A 16791-nucleotide genomic window follows, 5' to 3' on the forward strand; every position below is an offset into this window, starting at 1 on the left:
GGGGCGGGGCGGCCGCGGCCAGGCGTCCCGAGTGGCGGTTGTTTCAAGATGGCGGACGTGGCGGGTCCTTCCCGCCCCTCCCGCCCGGGCGGCGCGGCGTTCTGGACCCGGGACTGTATCCTTTGCCCGCCTGGCAGGGGGCGCCTGCGCCTTCCCCGGGGCGGCGAGCGGCGAGCGGTCGCGTGGGACTCGGCGGCGAGAGAAGCGTGATGCTAACCCCGTGGGCGGGGCCGTTCTGTCCCGCGGCCGTCCAGGTGCAGGGCTATTCACCTTGCTTGGGAATTAGGTGGCAGAGCGCCTGATACTGTCTCCAGGCTGGGGTTCCAGGTGTGGGACTGAACGCAGATGTTTCCTAGCCCTCTTTGGCGGTGAGCTCTGGGAAGATGACCTACACTCGTGGCCCAGCCTGGGGCTGGGAGCACACTCCCCTTGGTGACATCCGGGCGGCCGGGCAAAATGAGCTTGTGGAGGAGAGAAAGGTGTTGGGTGATCTGGGAGCATTTTCGTGTTGGCTTAGGAGTGCCCTAGGTCTGCGCTGTTGAGGAGGATGTCAGGATCTTGTTGGACTTCGAAGGCTTGGTAGTGATGATTTATTTTCATACTGAGATTTAAGCGTGGGGCTTGCTTTCACAGGGACTTGGACTTGTGGCGCTGGCTATTGAATAAGCTGCAAATCATCGTGCCTGGATGTAGTGTAGATTTACATGTAGTTTGCAGGTCACCTCTGGCAGGATAAAAGTGCTTGGATTGGAGAAACTGTAGAGCTCTTTTACTGTGGTGGTGGGCTTCTCTGTTCAGTATCTGTGATGAGATGAGTGACGTAAGTGGTCCTTTCCCTGGGTTAGTTACACTGTACCAGCATGAGCTTTTGTCCTGATAATTCGTTGGTCCTGATAACACTCCTTCCGTGTCCGTTGGAGGAGTGTTACAGGAAAGCAGGGCAATAGTGTATTGGGTGCCAGCTGAGGCGAGTCTTTTTGTCTGTTTGCTCGGAATGGTGATGGCATTGTTTGAGGCATTGCTGTTAACTTTGTGTATTATTTGCACACATCTACTTAGTTTCCAGTGAAACTTACAAAATGATATGACCAGTTTCACTCATTTGAATTACTAGAATTAAAGCGTCATGCTATGGAGAGAGCAATAGTTTCGCATTCCGTGCTGTTCAGTGTTTGGTGGTGTGCACTTTCTAAACATAATCACCACTTGTCTCTAGTAGGTTGGTGAGTGAAATCGTATACATACACTAGATAAAAGCAAACTAGTGCACTGTGGAAATTAAGTATTATTTCCTTTAGAGAATATGTGCATGGAACAACTGAGCTAAGTTAAGAAGTCAGGAAATTGTGCTGAGACTTTTCTCTTGAAACACGGGCTCTGCAATGACAATTTTGTGAAAGAGGAGATATCTGAAGGTTATTAACTTATAATATGCTACTTTGTTTTAATCATTTTCATAACCACATATGACCAATGATGTACTTCTGATATAGAATAAATGGTTTGGGGGAAGGGAGACAATCTGTTACAGCGGTATTGATTCAGTTAGTAGGCATGTGAACTGAATCTACATTCTCAGGCTCAGCAGCCCTCTACTCGCACTTAATTCATGTCGTGCCAGCACTCCCTATCTCATATAGAAGTCACATATCGTCCCTTTTCTCTTAAGTTTTCTTACTCTAAAAATTTGCATGAATACTCACCTGCCCATTGAAAGGAGGATTTGAGGTTATATGAGGAAAATGGTGGTGATACATTCTACAGAAATGCAGATGTTTGAAAGGAATTGCAAGTCCACTAGTATTACCTGTTTCCCCAGCTGTTCCAACATTTAGCCTCAGATATTTTCATTTTACATGCCCATAGGACTTAAAAGCAGTGTGAAAGGTGAACTCGTTGCTGGTTTTGAATAAAAAAAGCATAATCATACTTAAGAATCATTTGGTTTAGTCATGCGTCTTTGGATCTTGATCTCTTCTTGCCATATTGATGACTTCCTGGACCACCCCAAAGAGTTTTGGTAGAACTTTCTCTAGAAAAAGACCAAAAAGTATCTATCTATAATCTGGTATTATTTTCACACTATTGAAAGAAAGATTGGTCAGTGCTTCCCCTGAACAATTAGAGAAATGTGATTGAGAGATTTCCCATCCTGGATATTTCCATCATGTGAGGATAGGTCATCGGTGACTGAATGTCATTTTTTTTTTTTTTACTGTTGAGTCAACGCATCTCCTGCACAGTATGACTCAGCAGTGCTGTTTTGTACAAGTTATGTCTTTGTGCCTAATGTATAAACAATAGATATGCCATGCTATCATTTTATGGGTTAAATCTGCCAGTAAAATTAAGACCCTTTAGCCATAACTTGCTTTCCTGGTTTGTTATAGTTCCTGGTAATATCAGAAGTTAGTGTTTCTACAGTATTTAAATTTGACTGCTTTAAATGCTCTTGTGTATTAACAGTGTTAGCAACTTGATAATAATAAATATGAATTATGAGGGACCCAATCAAAACATTGCTAGAGGTATAATGTCTGCCATTGACTTTTCAATTAAAACTAGACAAAAGCTTAATGTTTATTCTTAAAATAATATAGAGGCATACCTTGAAGATATGGTGGGTTCGGTTCTAGACCACTGAATATTGCAATAAAGCCAGTCATAATCTTTCTGGTGGAGGGTCTTACCTTCAATTTGTAAAAAATGCAGCATCTGTGAAGCATAATAAAGTGAAATGCAGTAAAGTGAGGTATGCCTGTACTAACCAGGAAAGTCACTGTGGTCAGTAATAATTACATATGTGCATGTGTGTTGCTGGTGGGTGATTAAAGCTCAGAGGTTAGAGTAGAGCAGTACTAAGTTCATTTTCTTCAGGGCCCAGTGATCTGGGGTGGGCATGCCTTTTCCTCTCCACCATTTCTGCCTTGGCTTTCTAATTACTCCTTTAATTCTGTGGTTTGGGTAGTTAGTATTGGCATTAAGGATGCTTTTTAACTTGTACTTGTCTTATTGAGATGCTTCCAAAGAAACCAAAATAGAACTAAGGTGTCACATAGAAGGAATAAGAGGTCCAGTATGAGTTTGGTATATATCGTATCTCTTTGACTTTCGCATAAAATATACACTTGTTGGGAATCTCTACATTTGAAGAAGGTAAATGTTTGGGTTCCTAAGATAACAAGATGAAGATTGATTAGAAAGGATAGGTTGGATGAAGGCAATTTCAAATATGTTTATTCTTTTTTTTTTATGGATCTTAGAAGAAGCGGGGAGTGGAGAAAGGGAGACAGACCGACCAACAGACAGACAGAGACACATTCGTTCTACCTGTTTATGCAGTCATTGGCTGCTTCTTATATGTGCCCTGACCAGGGATAGAACCCTCCACCTTGGTGTGTTGGGATGATGCTCCACGGAGCTGAGTTGTCTTCTGGGGCCTATTTAGTCTTATTTGTAAAAAGTTTTGTTAAGGTCAGTTTATGTAGTGGTTTTGTGTTGAAAAGAAATTTAACATGGATGTAGCTGATAGGTTTTACCTACACATTTTGAATGAGCTAGAGAAAGATGACACTGAAGCTTGTTGGACAATGCCTCATGAAATTAAACATCAGTTTTATTCTTTACTGTGAGCCAGGCATTTGATATGTGGAGGTACAAATTGAACAACACAAGATGAAAATCTTTACCTGCTTGGTGCTTCCATTTTAGTGATACGAGATGGGGCTGTGAATAAGTGAAATACATGCCCAGTGATTATATGTGCTATGGAACGGGGTAGCTATCATGGGGGTCTTTAGTCTCTGTTTTTATGCCAATACCATGCTGTTTTGATTATTATAACTTTTGTAATATAGTTTAAAGTCAGAAGGTGCAATGCCACTAGGTTTGTTCTTTTTTTCTCAGGGTTTTGGCTATTCAGGGTCTTTTGAGTTTTCATGCAAATTTTAGGATCATTTATGCTATGTCTGTGAAAATGCATTGGAATTTGACAGGGATTATGTTAAATCTACAGGTGGCTTTGGGTATGGACATCTTAACAATATTCTTCTAATCTATGAGCATTAAATACTTTTCTGGTTGTGTCTTCTTTAATTTCTTTTATCAGTGTCTTATAATTTTCACTGTACAGGTTTTCCACTCCCTTGGTAGAATCTATTCCTCAGTATTTTATTCTTTGTGAGGCAGTTGTAAATGGGATTGTTTTATTAATTTCTGCAGTATTTCATTACTAGTGTATAGAAATATAACAGCTTTTTGTATATTAATTTTGTATCCTGCAATTTTACTGGTTTTGTTTATTAGTTTTAACAGTTTTTGAGGTGGAGTCTTCAGGATTTTCTCTTATACTATGTCATCTGCAAATAGAAGCTTCTTGAAGATCTCTACAGTTTATTTTTTTAAGAAGTAGGAAACGAAGTTATTAGGTGACATAACAATGAGGAAATGGTGTCAAGTTTGAGAAAAGAGGAGAAACTATAATATCCTTGGTGAGCTTTCAGATTAAGGTACCCAGTAGCTGGTTTTTTCAGTTGTGAGCAATCTTCTGTGTGAATAGTCTAAGGAAGTGTAGAATTTTTTCCAGGACTCTGTTGTGTTTGTCCATAGGTCATCCTTGGAGAATATTCTACAAATTCATCATTACTGTACCTTGTAATTGAAGATAGTGCCATAGGTAGCATATCCTGAATCATCTTGGGTTTTTTTCCCCTGGGTCCTTTATTCCATATGTATGTTTCCAGAAGTAAATACTTAATCATATACACATGTATTGAGCACCTACTGTGTGTGCTAGTCCCAAGAAATATTAAAAAATGAAACAGTTTTTGCTTTTAAATGGAGTCTGCACAATTTAATTTTGTAAGGGTTTTTTTTAATCTTAGATGTCAGTGAATTTAGAAATTGTCTACTGCTGTGTTAGTTGCTTTCAATTTCCTTGGAGTAGTGAGGTCTAATTTTTTGTATACTTGTCTTATGTTCCTCTTAAAATACCAGCTCCGTTTTTGATATTTGAGGGGATTTACAGTTTGGAGGCACTAGTTATCAGCCAAAATCTTGAAGCTGTGGTAGTGTATGTGCTGCTCCAGAAAGCTGCTGGAAACCGGCTGGCAGCTCAGACAATGGACATGGTCTATAACCTTTGTATTCCTAAATTCCTGTAGGAATTCTCTGCTCATCTAGTCAGTGTTTCCGAGAAAGACTCCATTACGAAGGTTGATCATGAGCTGAAACACATGGACTTTTTGAACATGTTATGAAATCCCCTGTTTTACTCCACCCCTTTCCTGGAGGGAAATAGTTCATAATTGATTGTCTGAAAATCTTGGAAAAGAAAACATTTTATCAAAAAACAGGTGACTTTGGAATGTCCTAGATCATTGGAATAAAATGTTCAGATGCTTCCTTCTTGCATGTGTTATCAAACTGTGGACATATCTGGATTTAGATATGTTTCTGAATAAAATTTTGTTTCTGGGAAAAATGCAAACAATGCAATCATGCAAACACAAAGACATTTTCTTATTGTATTGGTTCTCTTTCTAAAGCAGTATTATGGTCTTAGTAGCCTTTCTAAATTTCTCCTTTTGAAATTCAAGATGCTATAGTTCTTTTTTGTCTTAAATTTCTTCCATTTGTTAAATAGGGCTTCTTGAGACATTTCATGTATGCACTACAAAGAAAAAAATGCCTTTGTGTTTGCATGATTGACTTGCCCTTAAACAGTGTTTGTTTTTCAAAGATAAAGCTCATTTTGAAATTATTTATATTCATGCCTAAAGTAACTTGTCAGTATTCCAGTAATGAGCAAACTGGAGCACTGAACTCTTGGCTCACAAAAGGAAAGGAAATGAAAGGATCCTAACAGCAGAATTTATAGTATAGGACATCTCACTTGGGAATAAGTTGGATGAAAGTTTTATGGAACTAGGCCTTCCAAAATTTGTACAAAATATATAGTTGTGACTATATAAAAATGGACTTTAAAAGAATATTAACTTTGCTACATTTAAGTCGCTTTCTCTGCTTCAGAGTTTTGTTTTTAAAAGCTAGTTATATATTCCAAGGCCAATAGAAATTACAAATTGTAACAAAAGTGCAGAAGAGAGGCAGCACTTGGATATTGGATCATCTTTACTCGTATTTTCCTTCATGTCTTCCTGCATAGTTTCTGATGAAGAACAGTCAGTAGTATATGTTCCAGGTATGGTTTCTATGTTAATTTGGTAAGCTTCCTTTGCTTAGGAGAAGGGCAAAACATTAGGACAAATTTGCAGGTGTAACTAGATGTGGAACAGTTCATTAGATCCTAAAATTAAAAAAAAATAGTATGACCCTATTAAGGTTAAAATACTTTATGTATTAAGGAGTAAGAGATTTTTATTATTTTTATATTATATGTAATAGCCTAAATTTAATATTTCAAAGAAAAGTGTGAAAACTTCTTGATTCAGAGTTTATGCAATAGACTCTAAAGTTTACTGAATTATCGAAAAGTACCCCAATCATGTGACAAATCAGACCTTCAGTTTCCCCTAAGTTAAGGTATGTGTGGCATGCTGTAACTTACGGGTTTTAATATGACTTATGAATGTGCCAGCACCTTTTAAAAATATTGCAGTAGAATCTTTAATGTACTCAGAATAATCTTTTCATGATTCATTATTTATTCAGAGAGCTTTACAATGAAGTGTTTTCCCTATCAGGGCCTATAAAGCAGAGGATAGCAACAGAGAGGCTGATGTGGGGAGGGCCGAACAGAATGAGAAAATGTAACTTTAAAGTCTAATATGATGCAAATCCTTAGGAATTTCTGCAGAAGGAAATATCAGATCAAGACACAAGTTGATGAGCCCAAGAGCTAATGTTAAATTCAAGACTTCCAGGGTGGCTGCTGATTCGATCTCCATGGATTCATTAAAAGGTGCAGGAGATTCTGTAAACGAACAGGTCAGTAATTTCTTATTTGTTTTTTTCTTATTCTTCAGTTTTCTATGAACACCGACCAGTAACTGATTTTTCTTTGCTGTCAGTTGATGGCCATTGGTGTCAATTCAATGCCAACAAGAATTCCCTATTTGGAGTGTGGTGGAGAAGGAACCTTTATTCAGTGCAAACAGCTCAGTTGTGATACAGCCCGCCTGTGAAAACAGTGAGGCTGTGGAACAGCTCAGTAGTGTTATAGCTCAGGTAGAAGCAGCGCACCTGTGAAGAGGCCCTGGGGTGAAGCCCTCTTAGGTTAGGCAGCTCTGCTCTCGTATTTGCCACCTGCTTAGGTCCCTTTTCCTTTGTGCCAGTCTGCCTCTGCACGGGTCTGCCTCTGAGCCAGTCATCTCCACTCCACTCCTCGACTCTTGTCAGCCATCTTTAGGGATTCACTTCCAGCTGGGAAAATGCAGTCTCACTCTTCCATGGAAAAGGAAATTGTGTTCCTACAGCCAAAGGGGAGCTGACTTAACAAGATAGAAGTCCCTGCCCAAGGTTCTGATTGGCCCGTGCTCATGCAAGTGATGACTCCAAATTGCTGCAGTTTTATTGGCTTAAAAAGCACTGTTCTGATTGGTCAGAATGGAGCTTCTCTGATCGGTTGGTGAAGATGTTGCTGGCAAAGCCTCAGCCCTATTGGTTGAAACAGAATTCCAGGAACTCTTCTTTGTGAAAGGGTTGGTTCAGATGGCAGAAACACAGTGCAGGGAAGCAATTTGGTGCAGGAGGCAGGCAGCTTAATGTAGGCTTCTCCCTGTAGTGTGGTTTGTGTGAGAGGCCTCTATTACTACTAGGCTCTGTTTTTTCTGTGTGTGTGTTTGTTTTTTGATTTTTAATTTGAACCCAGTGAAGCCATTATGATCCCTTCTTAGTAGAGTATCTTCTTTCTCAGGGTCCACATGACCAATAGCTGATATCATATACATGGGTAAAAGAGTCATTGAGAGAACATTAGATGACCTATAAGCATTCTGAAAAGATATGAATACAGAGGATTCTAGGATGCTTTGATGATGCTTGGTATGAATATAAAGTTGAGTTTAGCTCCAAAATATCTGGGCTTTAAGACTTGGTTAAGAAAATTTATTATCTTGGTATGTCTCAAAGACCTGCATTCTGGCTCTCGCCATTGTGGCTCAGTTGGTTGGGTGCTGTACTGCAAAGTGAAAGGTTCCTGGTCAGGGCGCTTGCCTGGGTTGCAGGTTCTCTCCCCAGTCAGTGCGGGGCCTCGATAAGAGGCATCGAATCAGTGTCTCTCTCTCATCTCACATGGATGTTCCTCTCTCTTTCTCTCTTCCCCTTTCTCTAAAAATAAATAAAATCTTAAAAAAAAGAAGGCCTACATTCTGATCTGTGTGGAGTTAGTAAATCAAACTCACAACTCTTTTTTATATTAGGTGTCTTTTATGATTTTTGTTCATTTGACTTTTTTGGTTAATGATGAATAAACCCTTAAATATAAGAAAGATAGACTCATTAAAAGAAAATTAGCCTGCATTATTATTATCATCATTATTATTATTAATTGTTAATTATTTCCTTCACTTGGAAAATAATATCCTAAAGACCCTTCCTTTTTCTGGCCCAATCATTGATCTCTCTTTTATTTTTGCCTGAGCAGTAGTGCCTCCACATTCCTTTGACACATGTCCTGAGTGGCTTATTTTACTTTTTCCTATGTTTTGACTTCCCAAGCAAAGTTTGAGTCATGCTTTAGCAATCTGTGACCTGCAGGCCAAATCTGCTTGCCACCTCTTATAAAGTTTTATTTGAATGTAACCATACGTATTCTTTTAATATTTATGGCTCTTTTATGTTCAGTAGTAGATTTGCTACAGAGACTGTATGGCCACAAGACCAAGAACATTTACTGGTGAACCCTTTATAGAAAAAGTTCTCAATTCCTGGTTTATGTTCTTGAGGGCATTTCCACTGTCTAGTTTGTTACTAATGATTACATTGAGTAGGCTGCAGGATTTAACTGTAGGCTTACTTGTGTTATGATTATCCCCCACATACTCTCTCCACACTGGGATGTGCATAGTTGAATTTGCAAGTTCTAATAAAAATTTGACATTTTAAAATTTTAAAAACTTTTTATTGATTCATTTTTAGAGAGGGGGGAATGGAGAGAGAGAGAAACATCTATATGTTTTGCGCTTATTGATGCTTTCATTGGTTGCTTCCTGTGTGTGCCCTGACTGGGGACTAAACCCAAGACCTTGATGTATCAGGGTGACACTCTAACCAACTGAGCTACCTAGCTAGAGCTGAAGTTTTTAAATAAAATTGTTTTATATTCGACTGTAACCTTTTGGATTAAGTCCATACTTTTTTAATGATTCTAATAGCTCATTAGCTATAAGTTTTGTTGGGCTATTTCACTGGCTTTGGGTATTACAGTATATGTTTTTAATTTATCACAGCCTATTTTCAAAGGATATTTTCGCACTTCACCTGTAATTTAAAGACCATTCAACAGTGTAAGTCCTCAAGGACAGAGACAGGATAGTGCAGTGGTTAAAGCACAAACTCTGGAACCCAGTCTTGATCCTGCTACCTAACTGCTATAGACCCAGACAAGATATGTATCCTCACTTTAAAATAAGAGTAATACCTATCTAGTGGCATTGTTGGGAAAATGAGATGGATTAGTAAGTGTAAAGCACTCAGAATATTCCTAGCATGCAGTAAGCCCTAGGTGTGTGTTAGCTGTTGTTACTGCTCTGTGGTCTAGTGCCCTTTGGAGTGAACCTCATGTCATGGAGAGGGTGAAACAGGTGTGTCTGCTGCCGACCTTGGTATACTTGTGAGCAGGGCTATGGTGTAAGAAAGGTCCTCACTCTCTTTCATTGGATGTTTCTGTGACATTCACCAAGGTAAAGAATTTTTTTCTATATATATTCCCTAGTGTTTAAGCATGGTCATTTCTTCCTTTTAGTTCTTTCTGTCTGCTTTTCTGTGGACATTTCATGATGTCCCTGGTGGGCAGACAGTTCCTTACCCTGTGTTGAGTTCACAGTAGGTTTTAAATGAAACACACTAATAATGTTTCCACGAGGTAAAAGGTATTTAAGAAATTTCACCTCCTGTGCTTATGTTAAGAAATTTCTTGAAGAGTCTTGAAAATTGCTTTTAGCACAAGTTAAGCAAATTTAATGTTTTTTTTTCTGTTTTAGAATTTTTGCAAGGGAGGAATAAAGAGTGCATCATTGAAGGATTTATGTCTTGAAGACAAAAGACGCATTGCAAATTTAATTAAAGAACTAGCCAGGTGAGACAAAACCTTACATGAAATGCATTATGATATAAGAGAAAATTCAAGAACTTGAAAACACATGAGTTTCATTTTCCTCTCTTGATTGTATGTCATATAGTGTGTCAAAACTTGTATGTTTTAATTCAGTGTAATGTAATTATTACTTTTTGTATTATTTTAAAATAATTTTAGACTTATAGAAAAATTACAAAAATATTGGGGGAATGAGGAACCAGTAGTGACTGCTAATGAGTATAAGGCTTCTTTTTGGGAGGATGAAAATGTTCTAAAATTAGATTATGGTGATCTTTGCAGAACTCAAAATATACTAAAAGCCATTGAATTATACCCTCTAATGGTTGAACATTATTATATGTAAGTAGATCTCAATAGAGCTCTTAAAAATTGGTATGGAGGGTTCTCATACCTTTCACATAACTTTCTCTGACTTGTCAGAAACCATACTGCAATTGTCAGAAATTAACATTGGTACAATGTAGTGTTCACTAGCTACAGAGCGTTTGCATTGCACCAGTTTTTTCAGTGATATGTTTTTCTGTTCCAGGATCCTGTTTTGTACCCAGTCTACCTGTTTCCTTAGCCTCCTCCCGTGGGTGGCAGTTCCTTAGCCTTGCCTTGCCTTCCATGGCTTTGACGCTTTTGAAGAAAGTGGTCAGCTTTTTTGCAGTATTTCTTTCAATTCCAGTTTTTTAGGGTGTATGTGATAACAGTGTTACATTATAATGTGTTATATTGGGGGGGATGATGTTGAAATGTTGTTACTGGTGGTTTTAAGTATGATAACTTGGTTAATGTAGAGAGTATGAGGTTTTTCTCCTGAAAAGTTGTATTTTTCTGTGTAATTTATAAATAAGGAGGTTCATGAAGACTATTCAAATACACTGTTGTTTTTCCTGGACTCTTACCCACTATTAGAAGCATTGTGTCCATCAAAGGAACTTGTCTGGGACAGCTGTGTAGCTGTGATGTCCTAATTGTGACTTTGTATTTCCCCTGTTTATTTAGCATTTATTACTTGGAATTATTGTTTAAAGGTGAGCTATACCTTCTGCCCTACTTATTTTTGTTTATTAAGTATTTCAGTATATTTGATTAGTAGCAGACTAAGGGACATTTAAAATTTTTTTTAATTTTGAGGTTTACCTGTAAGAATTGATAGAGGGCGAGAACCCATGTCCCTTTACCCAGTTTTCACAACGGGGAGTGTTTTGATTAACTGTACAGTACAATATCACAATCAGGAAATTGACATTTGATGAAATTCATCAGCCCCGTGTAGATGTCACATGTACTCCTTTGTGTGTATAATTAATTCTGTGCAGTTTTGTCACCCATGTCGATCTGTGTGCCGTCACACAGACACAAAACAGGTCTGTCACGAGGACACCGTCCTGCCCTTTTATGGATGTAACCATTTCCCTTCCTCCCCTGCCCTGCTCCCTGGCAGCCATTGCTCTGCTCTTCATCCCTCCAATTTCGTCATCTCAAGAATGGTCTGTAAATGGAGTCATACCTTCGTACCTGGTGCAGCCTTTTGAGACTGACTTTCCCTTCCCCCCAACTCAGCGTAATTCTTTTTAGATCTTTCGAAGTTGTTGTGTGTATCAATAGTTTGTTCCTTTTATTGCTGAATAGGGTTCCACATAAAGAATGTACCACGGTTTATTTAACTATTCACCTGTTGAAGGTTATTTTGATTGTTTCCAGTTTTTGACTGCTACAAATGAAATTGTTCTGAATGTATATATAGGTTTTTGTGTGAACATAACATTGTCATTTCCTTGGGATATGGTGTCATGAATGCATGCTCAGTTGCATTAAGAAATTGCTGAGCTAATTTTGAAAGTGGTTTATCACTTTGCCTTCTCACAGTAATGCAAGAGCAATCTAGGTGCTCTGCATTTTTGCTAACATTTGTTATCATTGCTTTTTATTTTAGCCATTCTGACAGATGTTTAGTGTTACCCCGTTGTGATTTTAATTGACATTTCTACAATAGCCAGTGATGTTGGATGATGTTTCGCAGGCTTATCTGCCATCAGTATCTTCCTCAGTGAAATGACTGTTCATACTTTTTGCTCATTTCCTATTGAGAGTTCTTTATGTTTTATATACAAATATTTTATTGGATACATATATAATTCACAAATACTTTTTCTAATCTGTAGCTTGCCTTTTTATCCCCTTTACAGAGTCTTTCATAGAGCAAAAGTTTTTAATTTTAACAAGCTTCAGTTTATCAATTTTTCATTTTATGCATTGTGCTTGGATTATCAACACTAAGAACTCTTGTGTAGTCTTAGTACCTAAAGGCTTTCTCCTGTTGTCCAATTTGTTGGCATATAGTTGTTAATAAGATTTTCATATAATCCTTTGTCTTTCTTTCATTTCTGATTTTATTTATTTGGGTCCTCTCTCTTTTTTTCTTGGTGAGTTTGGTTAAAGTTTTGTCAATCTTGTTTACCTTTTCAAAGAACCAGCTCTTGGATTCATTGACCTTTTGTATTTTTTTAGACTCTATTTCATTTATTTCTGCTCTGCTCTTTATTATTTCATCCCTTCTACTCACTTTTGGCTTTGTTTGTTGTCCTTCTTTTTTCATCTTCCTTTAAGTGTAAAGTTAGATTGTTTATTTGAGCTTTTTCTTGTTTTTTGAGATAGGCCTGTATTGCTATGAATTTTGCTTTTAGGAGTGCTTTCCCTGTGTCCCACAGATTTTTGGGTTGTTTTGTTCTCATTTTCATTTGTTTCAAGGTATCTTTTGATTTCTTCCTTGATCTCATTGTTAATCCACTCATTGTTTAATAACATGTTACTCAGCTTCCATGTCTTTGTTCTTTTTCAGTGTTCCTCTTCTGATTGATTTCTAGTTTTATAGCACTGTGGCCAGAGAAGATGCTTGCTTGATATGATTTCCATCTTATTAAATTTATTGAGACTTGTTTTTTATCCCAGCATGTGATCTGTGTGGGGACAAATGTTTCACATGCACTTTAAAAATATGTTTATTCTGCTTTTGGGGGATAAAACTCTCTGGAAATATCAACTAAATCTATTTGATGTAGTGTATTATTTAAGGCCGCTGTCACCTTGTTGATTTTCAGTCCGGAAGATCTGTCCATTGAAGTCAATGGAGTGTCACAATCCCTTACTGTGATGGTATTTCTGTCGATCTCTCCCTTGATATCCGTCATGATTTGCTTTACATGTTTAGGTGCTCCTGTGTTGGGTGCGTCAGTGTTTCCTGGGGTTATATCCTCTTCTTGGATTGTTCTCTTTATCATTATGTATTATCTTTCTTTGTCTTTTACCATAGCCTTGGTTTTAAAGTCTATTTTGTTGGATATTAAGTATTGCTACCCCAGCTTTTTCCCCCTTTGCATGAAATATCTTTTTCCAACACTTTAATCTGTGTATATCTTTTGATTTGAGGTGGGTCTCTTGGAGACAAGTCATGAGACTTACCATAGAATTTTAGAATAATTGTCAGTGTCTCAGAAAAAAACAGCAACAACCCTCTGCTAGCATTTTAATAGGTACTACATTAAAAATAAAGATCAATTTTGGGAGGAATTGACATCATTACTGTATTGATTCTTCCGGTCTATGTGCATGGTATGTCTGTCCATTTATTTAGTTCTTTGATTTTTTTCAATGGTGTTTTATCATTTTCAGAATATAGATCGCATACATTTGTTCCTCACATTTATGGATAAGTATTTAATTGTTTTTGGAACAATTATAAATGGTATTGTGTTTTAAGTTTTATTTAAGTTTTATAGCATTGTGGTCAGAGAAGATGCTTGCTTGATATGATTTCAATCTTATTAAATTTATTGAGACTTGTTTTTTATCCCAGCATGTGATCTGTGTGGGGACATTTGTTGTTTCGTGTTTGTTCTCGAAATATGCTTGAATTTGGTGTGTTTCTCTTGACTCCTGCCTCCTTCGTGAACTCACTCACTAGTTCGAGGAGTTTCACTGTTGATTCTTCAGGAGCATGACAGTCATGTCATTTGCAAATAGGGACAGTTTTATTACTTTTTTTCTAATATATGTATCTTTTTCTCTTATTTTTTCTTGCCTTATGATGCTGGCTAGGACTTCCAGTGCTATATGAATAGGAGTGATAAGAGATGATGTCCTTACTGTATTCTTGATTTTATGTGGAACATAAAATTCTTTGATTCAGTCTGTCATCATTAAATATGATATTAGCTTTAATTTTTTATAGATGTTCTATTTATAAAGTTGAGAAAGTTTTCTTATATTCCTGGTTTTATAGTTATGATTATATGCTAGATTTTGTCAAACACTTTTTGTTCCTTAATATAATTATATGAATTTTCTTCTTTAGCTCTTGATACGATAGATTATATTAATTGATTTTTGAATGTTGAACCTGCCTTTTCTACCTGTAATAAATCTTAGTTCTTGTCATTGATTTTATACATTCCTAATTTTGATTTTCTTCTTATTTTGTTTGGAATTTTCATACCGAAGTTCATGAGAGTCATCTGGCTTCCCTCCTTCCTTCCCTCCTTCCTTCCTTCCTTCCTTCCTTATTCTGGTGTTATTAGCCTGATAATATTAGCCTTATAAAATGAGTTAGGAAGTGTTCTCTTTTCTGTTTTCTAGAAGAAATTGTATAAAATTGGTTAATTCTTCTCTAAATATTTAATAAATTTCTCCAGTGAAATAATCTGGGCCTGGAGATTCCTTTTAAAGAGGTTTTTAATTACCAATTCAGTTTTTAATAGTTATAAAATTATTCAAGTTGTCTATTTGTCTTGATTTGAGTTTTGGTGGTTTGTAGTTTTTGAGAATTTTCTATTTTTCTAAGTTGTCAAATTTATGAACATAAAGTTTTCCATGGTGTTCTCTTATTATCTTCTTAATGACTACAGGATCTATAGTGCCTCATTATGATATTACTGATTCATACTTTATTTTTGTCAGTTTTGTTAGGTTTATCAATTGTATTGATTTTTCAAAGAACTAGCTTTTTATTGATTTTTTTCTTATTTTTCTGTTTTCAATTTTATTGATTTTTGCTCTTATCTCTCTTATTTCCTTCTGTTGCTTTGGATTTATTTTGTTGTTTTTCTCCTTTCTTAAAGTGGAACTTAGAGACTATCCCTCTTTGCATGTGAGCATTTAGTGCTATAAACTTTCTAATTACTGTTTTCAGTGCTTCCCACATATTTGATTTGTTGTATTTTCATTTTCATTCAGTTCCATGTATTTTAAAAAATTTCCTTTGAGGCTTTCTCTCTGACCCATGTATTATTTATCTAGAACTTTCTTGTATAATTTCTTGTATAAGTGTTTAGAGATATTCCTCTTGTCTTCCTATTATTGATTTCTAGTTTGGTTCTATAATGGTCAGAGAACAGCTTTTACATTTTTTGGAGGTTTGTTTTATGGCCTAAAATATGGTTGATTTTGGTTAAGCTCCTGAGAGCTTAAAAATGTTTGTAATTGAAACTCTCCTGGCCGACACCGAAAAAGTTGGTTTACATTATCTTTAATATATTTACATTTTTATGTAGTCACCCTGCATGTAACTAACCCCCCCTCCCAACTGCTGCTCCCTCTCCTGCACGAAAGCCGCCCTTCTCCTGCTGGAACTCTGACCCTCTGTGCCAGCCCTCCGTCCCCCTGCACCGTGTCTGTCCCCCTCTCCCTGCCCTCCCATGCAGCCGCAGTCCAGGCCGTGCTCTGCGCAGATGCCCTTCTCCCTGCACTCTGCTTCTGCCTCTTCATGTCTGGTGGTCCTCCTTTCTCTGCTTAGGCTTCGACATCCCACACCAGGCTACCCTTTGCAGTATGTCTTCTATACCTTTTTTTGCTTCTGGGCTCCACATATTGGTCCTCTCCCTTATGCTGATTCTCTCCTCACTCACCTTAGGCTCTAACTTTCTACCAGCCTGCGCCTTCTTGAGGATAACACTTCTCCCTTTGCCTGGGCTCTGATACTACACACAGGGTTGCCTGTTGAGTTTACGTCCTCTTTGTCCTCCTGGGGCTCTGATGACCGGTTTCAAGTTAGCCCTTTGTGTGGTTGCTTTCTTCACTCTTTGTTGGCTCCTCTATACCAGTACCTGCTCCCAACCCTTGCATAGACCCCCTCCTCACTGTGCTTGGGTGACACGGACCTCAGCTCTTAGGGTCCGCAGCTTTATGGATGAGAGAAGACAAATTCACATGGACTACTAAGTCCTGTGGAGGAAAAGAGATGGCATGGCCATTCTCTCAAGGGGAGAGGGCCTTAGCCACTATCTCAAGAGGAGAGCATGCTGACCCTTGTCTTGACAAGCTTTTATTACTTTTCTGGGCATATTACATTGAGGACGGTCCTCATTTACTATGCATAGGATTGCTTCAGGAGGTTGCCTTTTACAGAAAACAAGGAACGAATGCTGCTAATTACTCCAAAGAGAAGGATGTTGCAGACCAAGGTTAAAAGTGGTTACACACCATACTTGGGAGGTTTAGCACAGACTTTAGGAAATTACAGTAAGCAC

General features: G+C 37.7%; 1 protein-coding gene across 2 annotated transcripts in view; it reads left to right on the top strand.

Moving 5' to 3' along the window:
- The first annotated feature begins 30 nt into the window (after positions 1 to 30).
- Positions 31 to 16791, top strand: part of KIAA1328 (KIAA1328 ortholog) — a 240066-nt gene continuing 223305 nt past the window's right edge. For both annotated transcript variants that reach the window (XM_037033175.1, XM_037033184.1), the window contains exons 1-4: positions 31 to 115; positions 6167 to 6202; positions 6806 to 6948; positions 10164 to 10258. In XM_037033175.1, coding sequence (XP_036889070.1) covers positions 49 to 115; positions 6167 to 6202; positions 6806 to 6948; positions 10164 to 10258 — 341 coding nt within the window. In that variant the 5' untranslated portion in view covers positions 31 to 48. The remainder of the gene's footprint in view (positions 116 to 6166; positions 6203 to 6805; positions 6949 to 10163; positions 10259 to 16791) is intronic.

This window comes from Sturnira hondurensis, unplaced genomic scaffold (genome assembly GCF_014824575.4).
Source record: "Sturnira hondurensis isolate 20B ecotype Veracruz unplaced genomic scaffold, ASM1482457v3 Scaffold0001872, whole genome shotgun sequence".
Classification (NCBI taxonomy): domain Eukaryota; kingdom Metazoa; phylum Chordata; class Mammalia; order Chiroptera; family Phyllostomidae; genus Sturnira; species Sturnira hondurensis.